The 26953-nt window shown below is 41.3% G+C and overlaps 1 protein-coding gene across 2 annotated transcripts; it reads right to left on the bottom strand.

Annotated features, from left to right (window-relative positions):
• Window positions 1-1561: 1561 nt before the first annotated feature.
• On the bottom strand, window positions 1562-26045 carry LOC121283238 (lysoplasmalogenase-like protein TMEM86A). 2 transcript variants are annotated; one of them, XM_041197580.1, is made up of 4 exons: window positions 25941-25961; window positions 25176-25259; window positions 14247-14511; window positions 1562-10984 (listed from the first exon to the last, which is right to left on the bottom strand). In XM_041197580.1, the coding sequence occupies exons 2-4, from the start codon at window positions 25209-25211 to the stop codon at window positions 10551-10553; spliced, it is 735 nt and encodes a 244-aa protein (XP_041053514.1). In that variant the 5' UTR covers window positions 25212-25259; window positions 25941-25961; the 3' UTR covers window positions 1562-10550. The 2 variants fall into 2 exon arrangements, with proteins under 2 accessions (XP_041053514.1, XP_041053515.1); XM_041197581.1 differs by lacking the exon at window positions 25176-25259 and having other exon boundaries at window positions 25941-26045.
• Window positions 26046-26953: the final 908 nt, after the last annotated feature.

The raw sequence follows: 26953 nt of genomic DNA on the forward strand, positions 1-26953 counted from the left end.
TTAAAAATGGATACAGGATCCCTGGCTTTTAAAATAGGAGGCATAAACCCAGATCTTCTGATCTCCACATGGTCATATGTCAGCTGAACCCTGGAAAATTAGCTGGGGGTCCCCCCTCAGAAGTTCCATCGCAAGGGCCACATGGGCAATTCCCCTGCATCAGGAACTCTTTGAAAAAGTCTCTAACTCTGAGTTAAAGTTGAAGACTTTGGAGGGCTCTGGCTCAATTACCTGGATGATTACGCAGGAAAGAGGGAAAAACCACATCTAACTCCCGGGTAACTATACAATTGACCCCCTCCCTCCCGACACCCAATCTCCTCCACCACCCAGCAGCCCACCCCACCCTCCCATGGGCTCTGACTCCCCTCCAACCACCATCCCCCCAATGACCCTTCGACCTGACCCGAGCTCACCACCTTACCCAGCTGCCATCTTCAACCCTACACACTTCATTCATTAACATACTGAAAAGCTATTTAAATGAACCAAAGCTTTTCACTCTGTTAGTGAATGAAGACTTAAAAAACACAACAGCTAGTGTTGTTAAAAGGGGACATGGCTCGGCTTCCCCTGATAAACCTGCACTACAAAGCAGGGCTCTGAGAACAGGTATGCTCCGCGTTTCTGAAGAGGCCCAGTTCAGAAGTCTAGGCCAGAAATAAGGAGCTCCAGCATTTTTTAAAAATAGGTACTGAGTGGCAATTCCCACTCCTGGGGAGATTCGGCCCATAGAATACCAAAGCATGGAAGTTATGAAGAATCTTGTAAAATTCTGGTTCGATCTCAGCTCGAACACCTTGTCATTCCTGGACACTTTAGTAATGATAAAGAGGGTACAGAAAAGATTTACAAGAATGGTACCAGTGATGAGGGACTTCAGTTACAAGTATAAATTGGAGAAGCTAGGGCTGTTCTCCTTAGAGAAGATTGCAAGGAGATTTGATAGAGGTGTACAAAATAATGAGAGGTTTAGACAGAACAGAGAGGAGGAAATTATTCATGTACAGAAAGGCTGAGAACCAAAGGACACCAATTTAAGGTGATTGGAGAGAAAAACAAAGGCGACATGAGGAAACACTTTTTTGTGCAGTGAGTTGTCAGGATCTGGAATGCACAGCCTGAGAGAGAGTGTACTGGAGGCAAAGTCATTTATGCTTTCAAAAGAAAATTAGATAAATATCTGAAGAGAAAAAAATTGCAGGGCTACAGGGAAAGGGCTTTGGGAGTGGTTTAGCTAAATTGCTCTGACAGCTTACATGGACCTGATAGCCAAATGGGTTCTTTCTGTACTGTAGCCATTCTATGACTCTATGCTGGAAAATGCATGTTTATGGTTGAGGACAGGGTGGGACTCAAACAGCTGAATAGCCTATCAACATTCACCATCAAGCTTCACACATGAAGCATGAGCACCCAGGTGTGGTGCTAGGAGCATCCACAGACCAGTATCCCACTGAAGATTCAGCAATTTAAGAGAGGAAGCAAGAGCACTGGCTGGTTAGGTAGAGGTGGGGGGGGGGTGGAGTCATAAATATTAAATGAAGAACACCAACAGCAATTTTGCTTTGTACAATTTATTAACAGACTGTAGACAGCCCCATTGCCATCAATAGAATAGAGAATCGGTCAAGATATAAAATAGGTTGTCAATTCACTGCCACCCATTTTGTACTATAGGTGAAGAACAATTTCACCGCATTATCTTTTACAATGAAAATAAACACTTTTCAATGAAAGCAAGGACAAAAACAAACCAGGGTACACAAAACAGATATACAACCCAAAGGCAGCTACCATCTGAATAATAAGATTCAGATTATTCATGCATGCACCATGGTAATACTACCAGGATACTTATACTCAAGAGTTCAGTAACACTGTGTGCTCGTTGACCTATGGAATTATAGAATAGGCAATACAGGTCAACTAATCATGAAATGGTCTATTATCAACCGTTGTATTCCAAAGAAAAGCAATTGATACAGCAACAATTATTGCATGGTAAATACTTGGAGCAATGCATTGTGTACAGATTCAACAATACAAAATTGCAACCACTTTTTAAAAGAAATAACTTTAAAATAGGGTTATTACCTTTTGCTACAATTATACAAAAAACTATGTCCAGTCTAAAATGGGTTGAATGGCAACCTGGCTTAAAAGAAGTCATATAGTAAAATGCAACTGATCTCAAGATTGCGTCCAAGTTAGTACCTTCCATTCTCTTATACTGACACCAGGGCTAGATTCTCCTATTTATTATCAAAGGGCATAAAGTCCAGTCCTTAAGTAAAAGCGAAGACCTGATAGAAACCGAGCCTGCACTGTCCCTGCAATTAGATTCACATTTAATTAGGATTCCAAACAGTCATATCAAAAAATGAAGTCTTGGGTTCAGAATAGCAACCAATTTCCCCCAACATTAAGAAATTCCTAAAATTAAAAGCAAGACTCCACAAACTCAACCATAACCAATGTAAGTGAAGTCTTCACAGCAGTTTCAATCCGAGTTTAGATGTATTAAAAGTTAAATCTTGCCATATGTACAGATGAAGCTCTTAATATAGAAGCTCTTTAAAAAAGCATGCACTAGAAAGAATTCAGTTAGCTTGCAATCTACTGCTGTCTTGTAATAGCAGATGCACTGCTTATAAAATTGTTGATTCTTAACCTTACCAGCAGGACCACACAAATCTCAGAAAACACAAGTGAACACCCATCAGTGTAATGATACAAACTAGTAACACCACCTTGGTTGTTCTCACAAGGGCCACTACCTTGCATGCGTTCTATATGCAAATTCTTAAAAAGACTGAATAATGAGGAAAACTTTAATCGATGGTGCAGACAGAGACCCATCATAAACAGATCTTTGCCCCCTTTTCTCACCTATCCCGAGCCAGGGGAATGTTGATTCCCCAGACACAGAAAAGGGAAATAGATACATATCTCTTTACCAAAATATTATTCTTTCTCATATAAACATATATTTCTCCTTTACTCAGTTCTAATAGTGTATATATTATGTGCTGCCTCTGGATTATAATTTCCTGTGTATAGAAGAACTGGGATTAAAACACAAGAAATACTTCTGAGAAATATCATAAGTTAGGCACTTAACACACCCCTGTCAAATTCTTCTGTCTGCTATTTTAACAAGAATTTTTTTAATCAATGGGTTAATTCTTTTGTTTAAATTACAAAAGAATTTGATACAAATGTTAGACATTCATACTCTTACAGTATGTATAACAGGAAGGTAATAGCAGGTCATAATGCTAAGTATTTCAGCAGAGAAGATGAAACCTATCCTACCAGTACAACCCTCTGGTACACTGCTAACAATAGTCAAGAGAAGCTATAATTGGCCTCAGAACTTTTGTTTCGGGGTTTGGGGGGCGGGCGGGGGGGTGTGTGGAGAATGACAGATAAAACAATGTCATTCAGGTTCCTATGCCTGATCTGTATCCATTGCCTTCTGCTGAAATATATGTTGTGGAAGATGAGGGGAGAGAAAGCTTGACTGTGGAGCTCCTTGTGACTGGAGCAGCTGGCGTTTGTCTAGGTCCACACAAAGAACGAGTAAATACAAAAGGGTAGCCAGTGTCCATTTGATATTCCCTCAGCAAAGATCCTAATCTCCAGGGAAGAAGGAAAGGAATATCCAACATAAATGAAATATAAAACAACAATGTGAAGTTTGGATCCCACTATCTTCTTAGGAAGTTTAAACACTGAAAAGGTACATTATAAGACTAGAGGAGCTGATAAAATGGAACATGATTTACCTTTGACTGTGTCCTGAGTCTATGAAAAAAGCACTAATCTATGAAAAATATTTGCATTTATAAAGCACTTTATCATGCTCTCAGAAACTCTGTTAGATACAATGAATTACTTTGAACTGCAATGACTTTTTTGCATAACAAAACCTCACAAACAGCAATGAGATGAATGAGCTGCTAATCTGATGTTTTTTTGGTAGTGTTGGTTGAGAAGGGCATGTTGAGATAAGCCACCAAGCCAATTCTACTTTTTAATGGGATCAAGGCAGATAGGGTCTCAATTTAACATCTCAGCTCAAAGTCAGTACTGCACTGAAATGTCAGCTGAGACTAAGGGAGTTCAGTTCTTGGTGAAGGATTTGAACTAGCAACCTTCTGATACAGAGGCAAAAGTACTAATAACTAAGCCAAGTTGCCAAACTCTCAATTCAGAAATAAACAACTATTATGTGAGATGAACGTAATGAAGATGAGTTCTGTACCCATCTGACCCACCAGCTGCACAAATACTACATAACCTATTCTCAAAAAGCATCTCCTCTGCTATCTTGCAAGTTTATTAAGTGTGACATTTGCCAGAGGTGAAACTGAGACGCAGAACTGTACAGAACTACACAGGAGTTGATCATTCCCTTTTACTTTGAGTCAATTGTGCACACACACACACACACACATAGCTGTACAAGCCAGACAATAGTGAATTTTTTACTTTTATCCAGAGTGCACTGTACATGCACAGGAGTTACTGTACTCCTGGCATATACATATGCCATACATTGTGCTGAGTGAATTGGTAGTCTTTAGTTAGTGCATATTGTGTACATTAGGACACTTCAAGACTATACCTTAACCAATAGGTTTCTTCTGCTTGTTTCATTGACTTGAAACAAAAATATAACTGACTACAAAGTATAACTGACAGGGAACACATACTTCTGTCACATGCCCAGCAGACAGATCAACAGTATACAGTCAACATTCTTGCAGTTTGCTGCAATTCAGCAATGATAAAACTTATACACCCATCCCTCTCAAGTTCAGAGCAAGAGTCCTCCCTGAAATAACGCAAAAATAAATTTAGATGATCATTAGTCGAAATTAAATCAGCTGATTTAAGCTTGAAAGCAGAAGGGGAGATACAATTGGCCGCAACTTCAGTAAATTAGGGAGCAAGGAAAAATCAGAGATCCTATTCCTGATCTGATGCTTCCGACTGAAGTTTGTGGACTTTGAAAAAGGAATGGGCTGACTATGATGCTCCCCAAATGGCTTCCTAACGAGGCTCATGCATAAAGAATGACCAATTATGAGCATTTCTAAGGCTTCTGGATGGTCATTTCCTTTGTTGAAGGCACTAGTTCATATCTAGAAGAGAATTTTAATATTGTTGGGAAGCATAAATTTCTAAAATTCAGTGTTGAGCTTTTTTTTTTTAAAAGCTCTGACCGCTTTTTTTTAATCATGTTTCCTCTTTATAGAACTGTTTGCTTCTCCCTTTGCCTTGCAATAGTTTGCTTGTTTCTTTTCCTGATCAGTGTACTAGAAACATGGCAGATTTAATTGGCCAAAACATAACAAATTGACCTCCTAGTCTTTTTGTCCTGCTCCATTCTGATAACACATGGCTAGGGGGTTGACTTTGTGCAATAGTGTAAAACAGATGATGGGAAATCAACAGCCTGGTTTACACCTGCCCCAATTTTTATCTCCATTGAAGTCTGAAATAAAAACAGAAATTTCTGGAAGCACTCAGTAGGTCAGGCAGTATCTGTGGAGAGAAAAATAGCGGTAACGTTTCAGGTTAACCATTCTGATGAATGGTCATAAACCTGAAACGTAATGCCAGCCCAAACTACTCTCTGACCAGGAAAAACAGCTGTACATATGCATACTCTTGCTCTGCTTGCTAGAATCTGAATGTCAGCTTAGAGCTAACATTAAAAAGAGCTTAAACTTCACTTTTAAAGTTCCCAAGTTCTTCTCACCTCTCTTGTATACAGCCTGGACATGATACAATAAAATTCTGGTTCTGTAATCAGAGATACTGGCCTTATCGCTAGCCACAGTCTTCTTTCTACCCATTGCAATCTTTCTTATTTTCCCCTATTTTGGCAATATTGTAGGGATCATTACTCCTCTGAACTTAAGTAAAAACAAAGTGCTGGATAAACTCAGCAGGTCTGACAGCATCTGTGGAGAAAGAAACAGGGTTAACGTCCAGTCCGTATGAGCCTTCTTCAGAGCTCTGAAAGTGTGTCAAATGGGCTCGAAATATTAGGCTCTCCACAGACGATGTCAGACCTGCTGAGTTTTTCCAGCATTTTCTGTTTTTCAGATTTCCAGCGTTCGCAGTATTTTGCTTCTATCACTCCCCTGAACTTCTTTTTTTCATCCTGTTAACCCCACACACTCTCGCCTTTCTCCCCACAACCTCACTTGTGTTCAGATCAAAATTCATCACTTGTCTCTAACTCTCAGTTTTCCACATGAACTCAAAGTTTTGGGGTTCCTTACGTCCCTCAGTCTTTCCATCTCCCTGAAATCTACAGGTTTTTAGAACCCTAATGTTCAGTTACTTTGTCTTTTTTGCTGCTCTTTTCAACATTGGTGATGTTCAGCACTAGTTCTTTACCTAGATTTGTATATTATTGTAGACTGAGCTCACAATTGTCCTACACTACATACAAAGCCTATGTTATTAATGATTTACTTTATTTATGTACTCAACATTTGTGTACCCAAATGTACACGCTTCAATAGCCTTTGTTTCTGAAGAAATACCCTTATGTTATCTTACAAATTAAAAAAAGACATTTATGTTCATTATTCTATGCTCAAAAATTATGGACATTATTGCTAGAATACTTCCCACTTTGTGCTCTTAGTATCAGCACCAAGTATTCAGTTAACACACACTGCCCCAATAACGTACTTCAATTCCTATTTCACAAGAACATCAGTGTGGCATTTTTCTATTTCTCACCCTGTGGTTCTCTGAGCAAGTTTGCCAATTCAGTACTAACTACCATCACATTGTGATGTGTATTGCTGATTACTAGAAACTAGATTGAGACCTTTTTACAGAACTCTTCCAGACAGTAGACAACTTGTGGTTCTGATACTATTGCGCAAACTCCATCCAGCTGAATTTCAATCCAGGTTCCAGGGTGAAGGCAGTTCCTAACCTACTGTACCATCCACTTTTACAGGCCTCTTTGAATGTTACGACAGCATTGCTCAATAGCGATTACAGCAGCCAGTCTTTCATCAAATGCACTGAACGTACTCAAGTTCAGTGCATTTGATGAAATGCACTCAAGGTCAGGGGTGGGAGCAGACGTTAACGAATGCACTGCAATATTGTACGCTACGAGTCTTGAGAAAGATGTGCCATCATTATCCACCACAGCCAAGTGACAATTTGTAATGACCAGTGAGTGTTATGCTGCTCAAAATACTCCCTCGCACAGGAACTACAATTGGAAGGACAGAATCTATAATTGCACTGCTAGTGATTTTCATAGCTCCAATGGATCCAGTGCAAAGATTTCACACACCCAGCAATACACTTGCCTAAAAAGTGTGTCATTATAGAGAGAAGGAATTTAAATGGCTATTTTTAAACTGTCATTGATGTACCTCTCACCAAAATTGGTGGTGGAGAGTATGGATGGTCTTGTGGTCTAAAACGCCACCTAAAGCACTCAATCAACATTACAGTGTTATTGCTCAATTTTAGCCATTCAAAGATCAGTGACTCTGGACTATTTCTAAAGAACACACCCTGCACATCACAAGAACCAACTACAGAATTTGCAAACTAGCTATCCCTGATGCATCAACTAATTAGTGCAGTGAATAGCTGAGCAATACAGGCAAGGAAATTCCCATACTTGATTTCTGGTCTATGCTGAGTTAACTGATCTCAACTGCAGCACTGTTAAGGGCATTACAATCAGTTTCAGCAACCAGTCTACATATTGTAGGTACAGGAGACAGTTACAAACAGCAGTCTACATAATGTAGGACAGGAAACAGTTACATACAAGTTTAAACACTGTAGGTACAAAGAAACAATTACACACAGCAATCTATACAGTGTAGATACAGGAGAGTTACACACAGCTGTCTGTATACTTTTGGTGCAGGAAACTGTTACATGTGCAGCTCTATGTGCAACTCTCCTACATACATCTCTGTGCATGGTTTTCTCTGCTAAGCACATAGCTGGCTTGCCCATATATTAGAAGTCCTCAGGCTGATAACACTTATGTTCCCAGTACATTGAAACGAATGGATAATGCTGTAACAGTAATGCCTATTGTTTCCACTTGGTGCTGCAACCTCTCTTCATTCTCAGCTAAAAGGACAAAGTCTTTGACGAACTGTGAGAAAGGAGTAGGGAATAAAATAGTAAAATGGAAAATTTGGGCTTTGATGCACACCTATTAAAAGGGGAAGCTGAGTCCAGGAGCAATATTTTTTGTTCAGAGTATTTCCACCATATCTCCCATTTTACATTTAAAAAGATAGGTCCTGAAATTTCAGAGGTTTTTCAGCTCTCCATTTGGTGGAAGCTAGAGAGAAATAGCATAAAAAAATGGGCATATTGAACAAAAAGAGCTCCCACTGGGCATTCCTCCAAAATTAATGGATTATTTTATAAACCCTGGTACAGTCACTCCTCATCCAGTTGTGCAAATTACACATGTCCTGGTGTAACAAACTGAGCAAATACAATGGAGAAGTGCTAATGGAAGAGTCACCTTCAGATGCTGACAGTTGCTTTTTGCTATGCTAGAAAAATCCCAAGAATTTAAACTTAGTCAGAAAGTTAAATCCAGATGTAATTTCAGATCAACTGTGAACAGTTGGCTTAGACCAGTGAGTGGGTGAGCTGTACAAGCCATGAAGGATTTAGATTTGATCTGTTCGGACTTAGCAGGAAGAGTTCCTGGGTGCTTTTGGATGAGGGTTGTGAAGGAACAACAAAAATCTGTCAGGGACTTCTGTTTCTGATTGCTATTCAGTAACCTCTGTTGGAAAGTGAGCATGTGCGGACACAGGGCGAGGACAAGACTGGGCTCAGCTGTGATACCACCAGAGTCAAATAGGCTTCCATCACCCACCACACCAGCTTACCCATGGCTACCTGGTAAGCTACCAGATTGCCAGTAGCCTTTGAACCATATCCCAGTTTGAGTCAAAACCTTCAAAAAGGGGAGAAGAGAAAATCAGAGGGGAAAATTAAAATGTGACAAAATATGCAATTTAAAAGTAAAATATTTGGGTTTTTTTATATTTTGGTACACTTTTACTATGAGCCTAAATTCTGTGGAAAGTTGTGTGACAAAACTAGAGTGTGTGGAAGTGATTTTCTAAGTACACAACACCAGCGAGGAGCTTCACCCATCAGTTACATGTATCTGAAATTCAAGGGTATACTTCCCACAATTTTGTAGTCCACATTTGGTTACGGTCTCCATTACAAGTGCTTATTCATAAAACTACTCTTCACGCACAGACATAGCATCATTTGTGGATTAGCACCAGAATGCACTGGATGCAAGAACAGCAGTGGTGAACTTCTCCCCCAGGCCACATATCAGTAAAGTATAGATTTTCCAACAGCGTCTGGTGTATGACACTTAAAAAATAAGATATGGTTTATGATTAAAGGATTGAAGTACAACACATTTTATAAGGGAAAAGTTCGCCATTATGATTTGAAGTTAGGTCCCCTCTGGATACTGCCAACAATACCCAGCATACATGAGGCAAGCATGGATCAGCATCTAAGCAACACGTACATCATATAAAAAAAACTCTAGAAATTGCAACACGGAAGATGATCATTTGGCCATCAAACCTGTGCCAGTTCTTCAACTGGACTTGTCTACTGTAATCTCGTTTCCCTAACCTTTACCTGAAGTGGAGGTCATTTTGTACAAGAGGTAGGTACTGTATAATGTGAATCAGGGCCAGGATGGTCTCCTGGGCTGGTTCTGAATGCCTCAGGAGTCAGAAAGGAAGATTTCCTATTTCCGTCCCCTAATTGGCCGGGGTTTTAAATCTGCTTTCTCACCTCTGCCAGGAAATTGAGACACTTCTGGATGGAGTAGGGAATATATATATTGTGATGTACAAGACATCACATTTGCATGGGACATGCTGAATGGACCAAGAAGTCTTTTCCTGTTTGTCATTTTCCATTTGCTTATTCATCCTTTCATTTACATTCTTCCCTTTCAAATATTTGCCAATTCCCTTTAAATGTCATTATAGTTTTTTTCTCAAACCATGCATCGACCAAGTGATATTGGTTATAAAGCTGCCAAATACTGTAAGCAAAGGGCATTTAGGAACATTATTAAGGAAGAATAAATCTGAGATTAACCTGTCGTCACAGAATTCAGTCTTTCAGCACGCTCACTCTGATTCTAGGGATAATTATTGAAATTAATTAGGACCATTTCTATATCATTACTGATGGGCAGGAAGTCCACAGCACAAAACCTCAGCATGATGGGAACATCTAGCCAGGGTTCAGCTGGAGCACTGCTGCCCTGTTTCAACCACAGTATTTACACCTTTCTGACTGCAGACTACTTCTTGGAGGTAACAATAAGCTAACACAGAAGCAAACCAATGAAAATAAATCACGTGGCACTAAATCAGATCACACCATAGTTTTTCAGGTTTCTGCGCCCACTGGAACTCAGGAATTCTTTGTTAGGTTGTTGTGGGAGGGGGTCCTTTCCCTCAGTTCATCTTTCTGACGTTCCCATTATTATCGTCCTTGCATTCCACGACTGACAGAGCAATGAGCATCTGGGCAGCATAGTAAGTGGCCATGATGATGGCCCGGGAGTAAGGCACAGGGAAGCAAAATTTATTGACAGCAATGGTGAGGTCAGACACCATGAAAAGCACAGCTCCGAGGCAGGCACATAGTTTGGTCCACGTCCAGAGGTCGTTGAAGAGCTGCACCCCTGCAACGGCTCGCCAGCCCATAAATCCGATCAGAGCGATGTAAACTGCCACCAGGTAAGTGAAGGGGCCAGAAAGGTATGGGTAGAGCAAGCAGTAAGAGATTCCACAAATAATCACCACTCCACAGCCAGGTTCAGGATTTAAGGGCTTCATTCCAAAGGCTGAGGTGTAGAGAATGTGCGTGATTGCAAACATCAGCAGGCCTGAGGAGAAAGCAGTATAAACAATACAGCTTTTAGTTTTTAGATTAAAACAAAATAAAATCTCCCAACATTGGAAGCTTATTTAAAACAGGAAATTTTATATAGCTGTTCAAAATGACTCCACTTGTAAAGAGACTTTCTGGCATGGGTAAGGTTCCTGGTTTGATTTCCAAACTACCATGAGTTTGCTGATCACAGATAGGAATACAACTGGTTTCAACACTTATGCCTTTTTATAATCTATACCTTTTATGCCCTGTTAGTCTTTCCATCCCACCCCCCACTAGAGCTGTACCTTGTGTGTCCTGCCATCCATTCTTAATTAGCACATTCGTTTAGATAATATCACCACGTTCAACACCTCTTTGTTCTTTTGTCTGTGACATCTTTTAATTATCTGCTCTTATCACTACTTGCTTGTCCCTACAACCCCCCGCCACCCCATATGTATGACCTGATAGCCATTTCAGAGAAGTGTTTGCAAGGTGACCAAAGCTGGGAGCTAAATATTCAAGGGTATTTGACATTTGGGAAGGACAGGAAGCTTGGAAAAGTTGATTGGGTAGCTCTGTTAATTAAGGATGACATTAGCACAGTTGTGAGAGATGACCTTAATTCAGAAAATCAAGTTGTAGAATCAGTTTGGGTACAGATAAGAAATAGCCAAAAGGTCAGAAGTCACTTAGGGAGCCTACAAACTACTCCCACAAGAAAGAGTAGCTACGCTGTAGGACAAAGTATACATAAGGAAATCATGAAGGCTTGTAAAAAAGATGTTATAATATTCATGGATGATTTTAATCTTTCTACAGATTGAACACATCAGATTGGCAAAGGTCACCTGGAAGATGAGTTCATAGTGTGTATTCGGGACAATTTTTTTAAAGAGCAATACGTTCTAGTGCTAACCAGGGAGCAGGCTATTTTAGACCTCATAACATGCAATGAGACATGAGTAATTCTTGACCTCACAGTAAAGGAGCCGTTCGGCTACAGTGATATTAACATGATGAATTGAATGTAAAATTCTGAGGGTGAGAAATGTGGATCTAAGGCTGGTGTCTTAACCTTAAATAAAGGCAGTTACAAAGGTATGAGGACAGAGTTGGCGAAAGGAAAAATAGGTTAAGGTGGTAGGATAGTAGAGAAGCAGTGGCAGATAATTAAGGAAATATTTCAAAACTCCCAGCAAAGGTATATTCCATTGAAAAAGAAAGACTGTGAAGGATACGTCATTCGTGGCTAACTATGGAAGTTAAGGATGGTATTAATTTGAAAGACTAAGCATACAAGATTAGTGATAGGCCAGCAAAGAATGACTAAAAAAATTAAGGAGGGAGAAATTAGAGTATGAGAGAAAGCTACCTAGAAATATAAAAACAGATAGTAAGATTTTCTACAAATATTTATAAAGGAAAAAAGAGTAACTAAAGTGAGTCTTGGTCCTTTAGAGAATGAGACTGGAGAATTAATAATGGGAAACAAGGCAAAAAGTGTTCAACGGGTATTTCGTGTCCATCTTCACTATAAAAGGCACAAAAATATCCCAAGAATGCTTGAAAATCAAGTGGTAAGGAGAGAGGAACTTAATTTAATCACAATTGCTAGGGAAAGGGTATTGGGAAAACTATTAGAACCAAAAGTGACAAGTCCCCTGGGCCCGATGGCTTGCATCCTAGGTTTGTTTTTATTCATTCACAGGCCAACATTTATTGCCCATCCCTAGTTGCCCTTGAAAAGGTGGTGGTAAGCTGCCTTCTTAAACCACCATAGTCCATGTGGTGTAGGTACACCTGCAAGGGAGTTCCAGAATTTTGACCCAGTGACAGTGAAGGAATGGCGATATATTTCCAAGTCAGGATGGTGAGTGGCTTGGAGGGGAACTTCCAGGTGCTGGTGTTCCCATCTATCTGTTGCCCTTGTCCTTCTAGATGATAGCGGTCATGAGTTTGGAAGGTACTGTCGAAGGAGCCTTCATGAATTCCTGCAGTGCATCTTATAGATGGTACATACTGCTGCTACTGTGCGTCATCGGTCTTAAAAGAAGTAGATACAGAGATGGTAGACTGCATTGGTTGTGATCTTCCAAATTTCCCTAGATTCTGGAAAGGTCTGAGCTGATTGGAAAATCGTTAATGTTATCCCTCCATCCAAATACGGAGGGAAACATAAAGCAGAAACCCATAGGCCAGCTAGCCTAACATCTGTCATAAGGAAAATGCTAGCACCCATTAAGGAAGTAATAGGGCATGTAGAAAATCATAAAACAAGCAGGCAGAGTCAGCATAGTTTTGTGAAAGGGAAATCAAGTTTGACTAATTTACTAGAGTTCTTTGAGGAAGTAACAAGCGACGTGGACAAAGATGAACCTGTAGATGGGGTATACTTGCACATGAATCTCAAAAAGTTAGCATGCAGGTACAGCAAGTAATTACGAAGGCAAATAGAATGTCAGCCTTTATTGCAAAAGGGGTGGAGCATAAAAGAAGGGAAGCCTTGCTACAACTGTACAGGGCACTGGCGTGACCATGTATAGAGAATTTTGTACAGTTTTGGTCTCCTTACTTAAGGAAAGATATACTTGCATAGGAATGATTTCAGAGAAGTTTCAAAAGGTTGATTCCTGGGATAAAGGGGTTGTCTTTAGAGGAAAGGTTGACACGTTGATCCTATACTTTGCAGTTTAGAAGAACGAGAGAGGATCTTATTGAAATATACAAGATTCTGATGAAGCTTGACAGGACAGATGCACAGAGAATGTTTCCCCTCACGGGGGAATCTAAAACTAAGGGGCACAGTTTAAAAATAAGGGATCTCCCTTTTAAGACAGAGATGAGAAGAAATTTCTTCTTTCAGAGGGTCAATTAGTCTTTGGAATTCTCTTCCCAAAGAGCATTGAAGGCTTGGTCATTGAATAGATTCAAGGCTACATTAGACAGAATTTTTGTCAACAACAGTGTCAAGTGTTATGAGGGGTATGCAGGAAAGTGGGATTAAGGACACAATAATATCAGCCATAATCGTGTTGAATGGCAGAGCAGGCTGGAGAGGCTGAAAAGCCTACTCCTGCTCCTATTTCTTATCATCTTATGACCGCACACCGTCAGCGCACAGGCACTGGGGCCTCAAGCCATCACTACAGACACTATCATTGACACAGCTTCTCATATTCCCGGAAATAGCAGAGGAGAAACATTTTTATTCACTTAAACATGAAACAAGTGTGATACTGTTTAAAACACCACTTCTCAGATCCACTCACCATGAACAAAATATCCTTGTTCCTGCCATATAAGAAAAGCGTCCCCTAGAGCAGAAAATATCAGGCCTGCCAAGATCTTCCTTGCGCTGGAGCGTGTTCCCAGGAAGTTGATTCCATGAGCCAGCAAGAATACCCAGAGACAGAAGATAGGCAGACATTTGATCAATGCACTGAACCACGATGGGCTGGAGGTTGGCAGCCAGAGGACAAAATATACACAAGTAGCCTTAAAGAAAGGCACCAATTTAGGTCCCTCATTTTTAACCTATACAGGGTAGTAAAAAGAGAAGGACACAGTCAGTCATCATACTGAAACCAGACCTTCTATATAGTTACATAACAGCTTTTTATTCTAAACATTTTCTGCAATCTTTCTTATGAATATTACTATGGTCATGACCACAATGAGTTTCCTGCTCTTGTTCTTCCTGAGCTCCAAGTACCCTGTCCATCACACTCTTCTCACTGTGCTGAAATCAAGAATCATCACTCTGTCTCCTTCTGTAATTCTTTCTTCCCCAGGTCCTCAGACTGTTTATCTTCATCAATCTACCCTTCTTCTGAACTCTTATGGGCTTTTAAAACCCAAACACAGGGCTGGATTTACATCACCAAAGCAGGTAGCAGGAATTAGGAAAATTCCTGGTTTCACATGCCCACCTCAGGGGGAAAATTGATGGGATTTTCATTGCGTAGGGGTGGGTGAGGGCTGCAGTCAGGCCAGCTGCCTGGAAAAAAGGGCAGAGGCAACCACAAAGGCTGCCGGGTGCCGAGGCAGGCTGTTTAAAAGGCCCCCCTTGGTGCAATGGGACTTCGTCCCAATTATAATGAAAAATGTAATGCCTCTGCTAACTTCCCCTAATCACTTCACACACTCTCCACGCCCCATCCATGCCACCTCATGCTCCCTATGTCAGGCTATGCCTCTCCACCCACCCCCATGGCCCCTCATGCCAGGCTCTGCTCCTCCATGCTACACTATGGCAATTCCATGCCCCCCTGACCCACCATACACTGTATAGAAACAATGAAAACAGCTTGAGAGAAAAGTTATTCATTCATTACTTTCACTATGTTAAAAAAAGTCCTTCTATTACAGGACAATAAAAATGTCAATCACCCAGACCCTTTAAAGTATCAATGGCAGAAACTGCAAGCACTTGAACCCTCGCAACTATGTGAAATTAAACATTGCTTGATTGACAGCTCCCCTCTGCTGTCAATTATACAAAGCTTATTTACTCAAGGTTAAGTGGTTTCAAGTGCATGCCATTTCCGCTATTGATAATTTAAAGGGTCTGGATGTTTAACACTTATTACCCTGTAGTAAAAAGGACTTTTTTTTAAAAAAAACATAATGAAAAGTAATGAATGACTGAATAAATTACTTTTTTAAAGCTTTATTTTCAACATCCTATTGTCACGAGAGAATTCATTGGTTCTTTTACAGTGTTTTGTGGGTCAATGAGCATGGAAGTGCCATATCTTGACATGGGGGCATGAGGGTGGGTGGATGGAGGGGCATAGCAGACATGAGGAAGGCCTTTTGAACTTATCTTTTAAAAAGTCCCCTCATGTAGATTATGGTTCACTTTTGAGGTGCCATGAACCACGACTCTTTGGAAAGCTGGTCCAACTCCAGGAAAATTGCAGAGGGATAGCAAATACATATCCCTGCAATGCAGCCAGCCAGGTCAGGAGTGCCAAGTATGGTCGTGACCCGAACTAGCCCAAACCCTTGAAAAACATTCCTGAAAATCAGAAATGGAATGGGTCTGGAATCTCGGAATCGGGACCCACCCGCCATTTTTAAAGGGTTCCCACATCATCCCAACTTAGCGAAAATCCAGCGGTGTCACCTAGCTGCTCCTTCCAGATTTACTAGGGGTAATTTTCTGACTTTGTGCCTCCAGCAGAAAATCCCAAGAAAGCATAACCAAAACTGGAGTGCATACTGCTTACAACTGTTCAACCATTTATGAAATGTTCAGAATGCTTTATGTAGCAAGCCTTAATTTCCAATATATGCCGGCTTTTAATAAGTATGGCATGAGGAAGAGGTGGAGAGGTTGCCAAGGATCAAACTTGCTTGGCAGTGCCATTGTGAACTCCAGGCCATTTTAACTCCCTGGCCTCATTTCTATGTTTGAAGTGAAACACAGGCCTGAACCCAGCAGAATCAGTAACTGCCATGTGAAGGATTTCAGGTGACGCAAGAGAAGGAACACTGGCAGTGTGATAGGAGGGTCAGAGGGGATCTGGATGTGATTTCAGTCTTGGCAGTGGGTCAGCCCAGAGCAGGGGCAACCTAAGATTTCCAGATCCCCAAATCAATTCCAAATTGTGATGATCTCAACCTCGGCAGCTATCAGGGCTCTACAACTGCCTCACAATTAGGCCGAGAAGCAAGAAAAGCCAAGGTTACACTTGTTGACCACTTTCCAATGTTCCCATCGAAAAGTCCCATCAAGGGTGGATTCAACCCACCTGTGATTCCCACTGCAGAAGAAGGTTCTGCCAGCTCACACATGTTGAATCCAGTTCTGGAATGGTCCCAGCACCTGTGCAACTGGACCCCAGGCAAGGTTAGCTGGCAGCTTCAAAACTGGAGGGGAGAAAGATAATATAAGCTTTCCATGGTTTTCTATTAGCAGCCACCATTTAACTAATGATGCTGCAGGCTGACACAGAACGGAGGCTCCAATCAAGCGGGAACAGTAAATATTTGCCGCTTTAGCCATTTCTCCTGCTCCCTTCAGCTGTTGTTTTCCAGGGATATCATACTGTCCTTCACCTCAATGTGAAATTGCTGACTGCTCAAGCTCCATACGTACTAAGATTACCTTCACAGGAAGCTCAGGGCAGCCTGCTGCTTGCTGGCTGTTTGTGGAATCTAAAGTTTCAAAAGTAGGTTGAGGGATTGTCACATGGTTTCACACACGAACAAAACACCAGCAAAAAAATCAGTTAACCCTCTTCCACCCAGAACGGCTAACACACAGCTTCACTGGAGTCACCAAAAAGGGGCTTTCACTATCAGTTTGATTACTTTGACCATTTGCCTTTCCAATCATTACATTGCAGTGTAAAGTTTTTTATTGTCATGTTTAGTTTAATTGCTCCCATAGTTTTCATGCCCGAGATTCATAAATAAAAACTTGGAGCAATGCCAATCCATAGTGGTCTCTCTCTCTGCATTTGGACTCATTTATATTTCATAGTGACATCTGAACTTGCAAGTCCCATTCAGTTTTAATTTCTCATAAGTTAAACCGAACAGTTGACTACCAATGCTTATGTCAATTCCAATGGCCATCATTTCATGGTGCTCTCTCAGCTATTCCTAATATCAGACTCAGGTGGTCTGCTTTTGTACTGTTCAACTATTCACTCTAAAATGAGTGAAAAAGAGATAAATCTCCTTTCTTTAATTGGTCATTTTCTATCTACTCCTCTGATGAAGCTGACATTCTCACAGGCACATCTGACTCATTTTATTTTCACTCTCATCCTCCCCTCCATTTTATACTGGGGAAATTTTGTGCCATCATAACCTACAGGCATTTCTGTACAACCTACAAATGTTCCAGTCTATGGAAAGGAACTCCACGCACCAACCTCCCTTTTTTGAGTTGAATCCTTGTCATACATGATCTGCTGTGGCTATTAAGTGTTCAATCTGGAGAAATCGCAGAGGAAAGTATAGTGCATATGAAAATTACTTTAATAATAGAATTATCAGAAAGATGAGGAGAAGAGGAGACTTACGAAGCCTAGTTCTGAAGGGATTCTGGAGGGGATGATTTTAGCAACAATTTCTCCGAGCAAATTGGTAAGAAATTTATTTTTGCATTTCAATCTCCGAGTGAAAGTTAAATATTTTCTTCAGTTTAATGTAATGTGCAGACCATGTTTACAGCAAACTGGTGACAATATTTGGGAGTCTAAGATCCCGTTGTTTCTATATAGGCCTCGTTATTTACTCAAAGGGGCGTTGCTGGTGGATGGAAATAAGAATGTCGGCCACCAGCTACATCCCTGAAATGTTAGTGTCCCATCTTTCCCCTTTTTAAACATAATCATATTAAGCATGTCCCAGGTCAGGTACAGCACGATCAGATGCAGAGTAAAGCTCTATCTATACTGCACCATCAAGGATTCACAGGTCAACTACAACAGAGATTAAATACAAAGTGAAGCTCCATTTCCTTTGTCCCAGCCTCACAGTAGCATGCCATCTCCCACACCAGCTATTGCTATTTTCGATAAAATAAGTACCTTAATGCCAATGTATGTTAAAGTTTAGTGCCCATAATGAATGTAGTTTAGACTGCCTATATGAATTTGTCATAGACCCTTATAGCCAGAAAGGAGACTCATATCCAGGTCAGGCTAAGCTGATTTTGAATCTTGATCCAAGAAATGAAAGACCAGGGTATAATCCAATGCACCATTCAGTCCACTAGCACATTCATTATCCTGCATTCCCAGTAACAAACTACTCAAAGGTAGCTCGGACAATATGTTCCCAACAGGGGTTGGAAATTTGGCATTATGTGGGACTGCTGATTCTTCCTTACAATAACAAATTTATTTATATTGAGCCTTTAAAGTAACGAAACATCCTAAGGCACTTCACAGGAGCCTTACAGAGCAAAGTTTGACACCAAGCTACATAAGGTGATATTAGGGCAGGTAGCCAAAAGCTTGGACAAAGAGGTAGGCTTAAAGGCAAAAAGAGAGTTAGAGAGACAGAGAGATTTAGGAAGGAAATTCCAGAGCTTAGGGGCTAGCCAGCTTAAGACACAGCCACCAATGGTGAAGCAATTAAAATCAGGGATGCTCAAGGGGCCAGAATTAGATGAGCTCAGATATCTTGGAGAGTTCTGGGATGAGAGCGGGTGAGAGGCAGGGATGAGCAAGGTCAAGGAGAGATATGAAAACAAGAAATGAGAATTTTTAAAATCGAGGTATTGCTTGACCAGGAGCCAATGTAGCCAGCGAGCACAGGAGGGATGGATGAATGGACTTGGTAAAAGTAAGGATTACTTCAAGTTTACAGAAAAAGTGTAAAGTGGGAGGCTTATCAGGAGTGTGTTGGAATAGTCAAGCCTGGAAGTAACAAATGCATGCATGAGGTTTTTCTCAACAGCTGAGCTAAGGCAGGTGTAGAATCAGGCGATGTTACAGAGGTGAAATAGGCAGGCTGAAGCAGTCCATGTCCATATGCAGCAAAACCTAGACAATATTGAGGCTTGGGCTGATAAGTGGCAAGTAACATTTGCGCCACACAAGTGCCAGGCAATGACCATCTCCAAAAAGAGAGAATCTAACCATCTCCCCTTGACATTCAATGGCATTACCATTGCTAAATCTCACTATCATCCTGGGGGGTGTACATTGACTAGAAACTAAAGTGAATCAGCCATATAAATGCTATGGCTACAAGAGCAGGTTAGAGGCTGGGAATCCTGTGACAAGTAACTCATCCCCTGACTCCCCAAAGCCTGTTCACCATCTACAAAACCCAAGTCAGGAGTGTGATGGAATACTCTCTACTTGCCTGGGTGAGCACAGCTCCAAAAACACTAAAGAAGCTTGACACTATCCAGGACAAAGCAGCCCACTAGATTGGCAGCCCATCCACCACAATAAATATTCACTCCCTCCACCACTAATGCACAATGGCAGCAGTGTATACCATCAGCAAGAGGCACTGCAGAAACTCACCAAGGCTCTTTCAACAGCACCGTCAAAACCTGCGACCTCTACTACCTAGAAGGGCAAGGTCAGCTGATGCATGGGGACACCACCACCTGCAAGTTCCCCTCCAAGCCACTCACTATCCTGAACTGGAGCTACATCGCCGTTCCTTCACTGTCGCTGGGTCAAAATCCTGGAACACCCTCCCTAGTAGCACTGTGGGTGTACCTACACCACATGGACTGCAGCGGTTCAAGAAGGCAACACACCACTACCTTCTCAAGGGCAATTAGGGGTGGGCAATAAATGGTGGCCCAGCCAGCGATGCCCACATTCCATGAAGGGATATAATGATGGCACGGATTTGTGGTCAAAAACTCACCTCAGAGCCAAATGTGGCATCAAGGTTGCTGACAGAATGATTCAACCAATAAAAATGCTGGCCTAGCCAGCGAGGCCCACATCCCGTGAAAGAATAATAAAAAAAGAACTTCAAAGGTTCCAGGAAGAGGAATGAAGTCGATATATAGGGAATGGAGTTTGGAGCAAGGCCCAAAGACAATGGCTTTCATCTTTCCAATGCTTAATTGGAGGAAATTTCTGTTCATGCAGAACTGTTGGACAAGCAGTCTGATAATTTAGCAACAACAATCCATAGAAAATTGAGTTAAGGTTCTCAGATCTTTCATATTTCTCTTGGTGATACTTTTGATCCATAAGGTGGGCGTGTTGTTGAATTATTATACAACTATTATAGAGTGTTGGGACAGAGTTTTACACCTTACAATTCCCCACACTGCTTTGGAGGAGGGCTCACCTGTGGAAAAGTGAGACAGGGTAAGCAAAAAAGTTATCACTGGACCCCCTTAAGCATGTTCTAATGACTGGCTTCCTAACAGGATATCAGAGGACATTTTACTAGTATCTTCCTCCTAATCCTAGAATGATGTATGCAATGGAGAGGCAAGAATAACATGTTTAAAAAGCCTTCCAAACTGCAGAAGAATAGCCACCTGGGAATGTGTAATACAGTGAATTAGTGACGATTGTTCCAATACTGAAAGCTGGGTTTAGATCAAGTCCAGACTGGTCAGATGAAAATCCCTCTCTTAATTGGCTTTAAGGAGCCTTTCTGATTGAGTGGGTATGAACCTACAGCATAAATCCAAATCTCACTTGGCAATCTCACTTAGAGATGCCAGGAGATGACTAGTGTGGGAAATGGAAATGGAACAATAGGAATGTTTCTTCTGAGAATGGGGGCCAAAACATAGGGAGCTTTATTCGGCATTTAATAGTGTCTGAGAGTGCTTGATGCTAACACTGTGCTAGAATGAGAAGTGTTCCATTCTCTAACACAGACATCTCTCACTTGATGACCACAAAATTCACCACAATCTCCAACAACAGAAAGCTATATTGAGAAAAGTAGTTAGCCTTAAGATGTCTTACTTCCTACATTATATACTTTTTTAAAATCACATTTATACAGCACAATTACTTTGAAATATCTCAAATTGTTTCATACAATGAATTACTTTTGAAGTGTAATAACAGAGAAGGAAAGTATAAAAATCAGAAAAGATGCAGCCAGCAGCTCAAGTGCTTTCCACCCCCACTGCCACATCCAGCACATCTCCCACCCAACAAAACAAGTGTTTTTTCACATTAACCAGTGTTGTATTTTGGAACAAATTAACATGCAACCCTTACTACCCTGATCCTTGATGTATTAGCATTAGTACCATTTAGGCCATGCCTCCTCTCACTGAATGTACCATAATAACCTGAATACAGATAGTAACAGTGATAGAGGATATGAATCCAAATGTATCTTTCTTAGATTGTGTGCGGTCTCATGGGAGCTGACAGACTTCCTCTCTTGGGAGCTGCAGTTCCTAGTCTGTTGTTATCATATCTCAAGTCCAAGGATACCATTCAAGAAATCTTTCTAGCAGCACATAAATACCAGAACTCAAACAACAAGAGGGGAAACTTCCCCTTTTACATCCAAAACACCTGACATATGGCCAACTAGCTGAATGCTGTTTTGAATCTATAACTGGAGGCTATACAAGAGAAACCTAGGAATGACTCACTCTACAGTACAATGATTACAAAAGAATCTGAACGATTCTTCATTCCAGTAATTAGGCTAAAGCTGTTTTGTAGAATTCAAAACCAACTTTGCTTAAGAACTGAACAACCATCAAAATATTTCCACTTAGTTTTATCTGCACAAGTATGACACTGCGTCAGACAGACCAAGAATGTATCAAGTTCAATTCCAGGTCTGCGGGGTGTTAACTCGACCAAAATGGTGGTAGTGCTTATGCAATTGGCCTCAGTACTCTTGAGATGAGGGGTGAGATTAGCCAGACTTCGCTGGTTTGCAGGGCAGGACTGAGCTGCATTCCTCCTCATGGTGAAGTGTTCTGCTAATACTTATGATCCAGACTCTCACAGGAAGAATGGGCACTTGGCTGAAATACTGAAGAGGTGCTGGCAGGATTGGTCAGCAATCCAGGAGCAGAGGAAAGAATATTAAGTAGAAAACTCCTACCGTGCAATTTCAAAAGATGATATTTCTCAAATTATGATTGTAATGCGGACATTTGGCATAAATCTAGAATAAACAGCTGCATGATAACCTAAATAGGTGACAAGGAAGCACAGCTCTCATCAGCAGTAAAAGTAGCTGCCCCTCTCCTACTGCACAATACTGGAGCTCCCCACAATGTGGAAATCAGCCCTAAAAAAAATTGCCAATTAAAGACAAACAAAGAAAAGGCTACAATTGTTCTTAGAAATTGCAGAACTGGGAATTTGTTAATTGGCGAAATGTGTCTTGACTAGAAAGGTCAGCAAGTATTGCACATCTTGAATTGCTCTTAAGAAGCAGTGGTGGGCATTTTTCTTGAACTGCAGCAATCTGTGTGGTGTCCCATATTGCTGTCAGGCAGGGAGGTTCAGAAATTTGGCACAGAGTCAATGAAAGAACAACGATATACCTTCAAGTCAGGATGGCGTGTGACTTGGATGGGATCGTGAAAGTGACAGTGTTCCCATTCACCAACTGGCTTTGTCCTTCTAGGTAGTGGAGGTCAATGCATTTGTAAGGCACTGCTGAAAATGGATGGAATACTCACCAATTATGTGGATTGGTGCAACCACAACAATGCTCAAGAAGCTTCATCCAGGATGGAGTAGCTTGTTTTATTTGTGACTCAGTATTCCCCCCTCTATTACTGGTGCACGGAATGCACTGTCTACATGATGTACTCACCAACTTGCCAAGCTTTCCTTGACAGACATTTCTACAAAACCAGGACCAATCTAACCTGATCAATTACTGCTTTACTAGGCTGCTGCCAATCAGCGGTTCAAGACTTCATTACAGCCTTTGTCCAAATATAGACACAAACCTGGTTTCTCATTGTGAGGTGAGTGTGGCTGTTCTTGATATTAGGGCTGCAATCACACCAGTGTGGTAGCAAGAAGCCCTAGCTAAAGTGAAATCAAAAGGGAGGAAAACACTCCAGTTTATAGGGTCATGCCTGGCACAAAAGAATATGGTTGTGCTTGTTGGAAGTCAATCACCTCTGCCCCAGGATATTGCTGGAGTTCCTCAGGGTAGCATCCTAGGCTAAACTACCTTCCGATGTGTTCAAATATCAAAAAGATTGACACCTGACAAAGCATTCCACCTGATTGCCACCATTCACTATCTGAAACATCCACCCCTCTACTACTGGCATACCATAGCTGGAGTGTGTCCTATCTATAGCAATTCACTATGGCTTCTTCAACAGCTGCTCCCAAACCTGCAATCTCTAATGAACTAAAAGAACAAGGTTTGCAGGCACATGGGAAAATCACCACCTCCAAGTGCCCTCTAAGTCACAGACCATCTTGACTTGGAAACATATTGCCGTTCCTGCATCATCACCAAGACTAAATCCTAGGTTTCTTTCCTAACAACACTGGGGGTGTAACTTGACCGCTAACACTGCAATGATTCAAGAAGGTGGCTCACCACCACCTTCTCAAGGGCTGTTAGGGATGGGCAATAAATGGTCTTGCCAGTGATGCCTATGTCCCGCAATTAAGAATAAAATCAATTTCTTCAGCATTCAGCTCCTGTGTTCATGTCTGGGTCAAGGAGGCTGTGATGGAATGAGAAGCAAAGCGATTGTGGAACAATCCGAACTGAATGTCAGTGAGTAGCTTACTGGTGACACTGTTAATGGCCTTTGTCAATGCCATTTTGGACAGATAAGTCTACAGCAAGTAGATTACCAAGTGACGTGGTTTGGAAGCCTTGATGTTTTGCTGAACCTTTGTATTTTAAATGCTCAGCTTCTTATAAATTGTGCCTTATGATATGGTGAACTCATTTTACCTTAGTATTTTTTCCCCCAATTTGAAATTACAACAATGCAGCTCCTGGTTTATTAATGTGCTAGTAACCAGAGTACATGTTGCTGAATGTAATACTGCTGGTTACTGACTGTGTCAGCAACAAACACTGGGGTCACTGGCACCTTAAAACATACTAGGAGATACAATACTGTAAGTTTAAATTTTGAAAATGAAAAACATTTAAACAGTTATTTTGACAATTATATTTTATATGATGACAAGGACATACATTGTTGTAAATACTAATATTAAATACCTAACTACAAGTTAAACACAGCTGAAGTAAAACAGAAAATGTTCAGCTTATCAGGTCAGGCAGCTTCTGTGGAGAGGAACAATTATGGCTTCAGTGATAACTCTGTTTCTCTTTCTAGCAATGCGGTTTGAACTGCTAAATGTTTCCAACATTTTCTGTTTTTATTTTAGATTCCTAGCATCTGTAGTACGTTTTGCTTAACTCCCAGCTATGTCACTGGGGCAGGTGAAAAATCAGGCAAGAGAGCTTGGTATTCATTAAGTGTTAGATCTTATAAGTGCATGGGCAATTTTGAGACCAACAGAGTAAACAGCTGTGGTACAGATTAAAATGACTGACTTGTTTTAAGAAAATAACATTAATTTAGTGTTTTATATAGCTTTTGTATTAGTGATCTGTCCCATCCTGGACAGACTTGCTACAGAGTCTACATTCTCGTGTTACAGAATTTAGTTGTTGGCTAAATAAATTGACCTTGAAGCACCAAAAAATTCAAGGGCCTTTTCCTACAACTGACATCACTTTAATTGATCCTGACACTGAGATACCTGAAGTCGAAGGCGTCCCATCTCCAGCGCTAACATCCCTCACCTTGATGAGCATCTAATCAATCGACAAAACAGCATGGTAGTCTATGGTACAGAGATGGAGGAAGGCAGCTCAGTAATACATTATTATTTTTTAAACATAAGGCAAAAATAACAATCTACAACTGCATTGACTTCTCTCTCTCGCTCTTTCCCTTTTCCTCCACCCCGTGGTTTTCTTAGTTACTCCTCTACAGTAGCTTCTGCAACACAGATAAATACGCATGCCTGTCCTTCCCTCTGTCACATGACAGCCTTTTTTATCAGAATAAAATGATCCAGAAAATCCTAGCGAAAAATACAGGCACCAGTAAAGAGAGGGGGATCCATCACCTGGCTCCACAGCAAAGGCAGCCTGCAACAGTCCTGTCATTGAACCTGACTCCAGGTTCACAACAGATCCAGCAACACATAATAACAAAGGAGAATTCGCAGCTAAATAATATCACAAATATATATATGTAATATATATTTATGTATTTATTGAAGCCAAGACCAGCGAGAACCAGAGAGGGTCTGCAGAGCGAAAGTGAAGCCACACAAGGCTGTGTGAGAGAAGAGGCTGAGGCTTCACTCAGTCTGGCAGCTCAACAGAAACTTGTGGAGATTAAGCCCCCTGCGGGTTTGGGGGTTGGGGTGAAGATCAGCCCCCCCCACCACTCGGCCTGCAGGTAAATCAAGTCAGGACAAGACAAGAGCAACATCCATCCCTAACCCTGCGCTCACCACGGTGACGGGCGACACCATCCTCCTGCCCGCTCGGCTTTTCTTCCCTTTTCCCTCTGGATGTGGATGTAGATGCGCTCCCGGAGCCGGTTTACTTGTTTTCGTTTTGATTCCTCCTCCTCCTCTCCCCCCGCCCTCTCAGAGCCCGTGACGTCACTGACGGGTGGGGGGGCGGGTAGCTGAGCGAGTCACGTGACGGCAGATGCTCGCGAGTAACCCGGCGGGAGGGGGACAAGGCATAGGGTCATTGGGGAATCCCAACACTAAACAGTACCTTCAGAAACAAGCTACTTTCAAAAGTACTCTGAAACAACATTATCCATCGCCCCTCTCTACTTTTCCTTCCCGTAACTGTTTTCACAAGGAATTTCTCATTTGCAACTGGCTACAACACAGCAGTTAGATCTTTTGGCTTAGTCCCTGCCTCTGAGCCAGAAGCTTTAGGTTCAAGTCCCACCCCAAGACTTGATGGCCAAGGAAGATGCATCCCTAACACGGTCAAACAGGTTGAGTATCAACCTGCAAATCCTTCCAACACAAGCCATTGGCAGACTGTAAAAGTGGGAGAGATTCCTGTCAGCCATGTGATGTAAAGAACATTGGAGCCTCTACCATCACTATCTATAGTTCCAGACTACAATAAAGTCTAACACACCACCACCACAACATAGAAACAAAATTATCTGAGCCAGCTACCAGATTATCATTCATTTTTTTAGCTGAACAGGTAAAATGAGGTAAAAACAAAAAAACTGCGGATGCTGGAAATTCAAAACAAAAACAGAATTACCTGGAAAAACTCAGCAGGTCTGGCAGCATCGGCAGAGAAGAAAAGAGTTGACGTTTCGAGTCCTCATGATCCTTCGACAGAACTTGAGTTCGAGTCCAAGAAAGAGTTGAAATATAAGCTGGTTTAAGGTGTGTGGGGGGGGAGAGAGAGAGAGAAGTGGAGGGGGTTGGTGTGGTTGTAGGGACAAACAAGCAGTGATAGAAGCAGACCATCAAACGACAGA

Source organism: Carcharodon carcharias, chromosome 10 (genome assembly GCF_017639515.1).
Source record: "Carcharodon carcharias isolate sCarCar2 chromosome 10, sCarCar2.pri, whole genome shotgun sequence".
NCBI classification, from domain to species: Eukaryota; Metazoa; Chordata; class Chondrichthyes; order Lamniformes; family Lamnidae; genus Carcharodon; species Carcharodon carcharias.

Bases quoted from the DNA above. Each gene is read 5' to 3' on its own strand.
- LOC121283238 (XM_041197580.1), bottom strand. From the start codon at position 25,211: ATGTTAGCGCTGGAGATGGGACGCCTTCGACTTCAG. The intron at 14,512-25,175 runs GTATCTCAGTGT...TACCCTGTATAG, and splicing joins TGGGACGCCTTCGACTTCAG to GTTAAAAATGAGGGACCTAA. The intron at 10,985-14,246 runs GTGAGTGGATCT...CTTTCTCCTCAG, and splicing joins ACAAGGATATTTTGTTCATG to GCCTGCTGATGTTTGCAATC.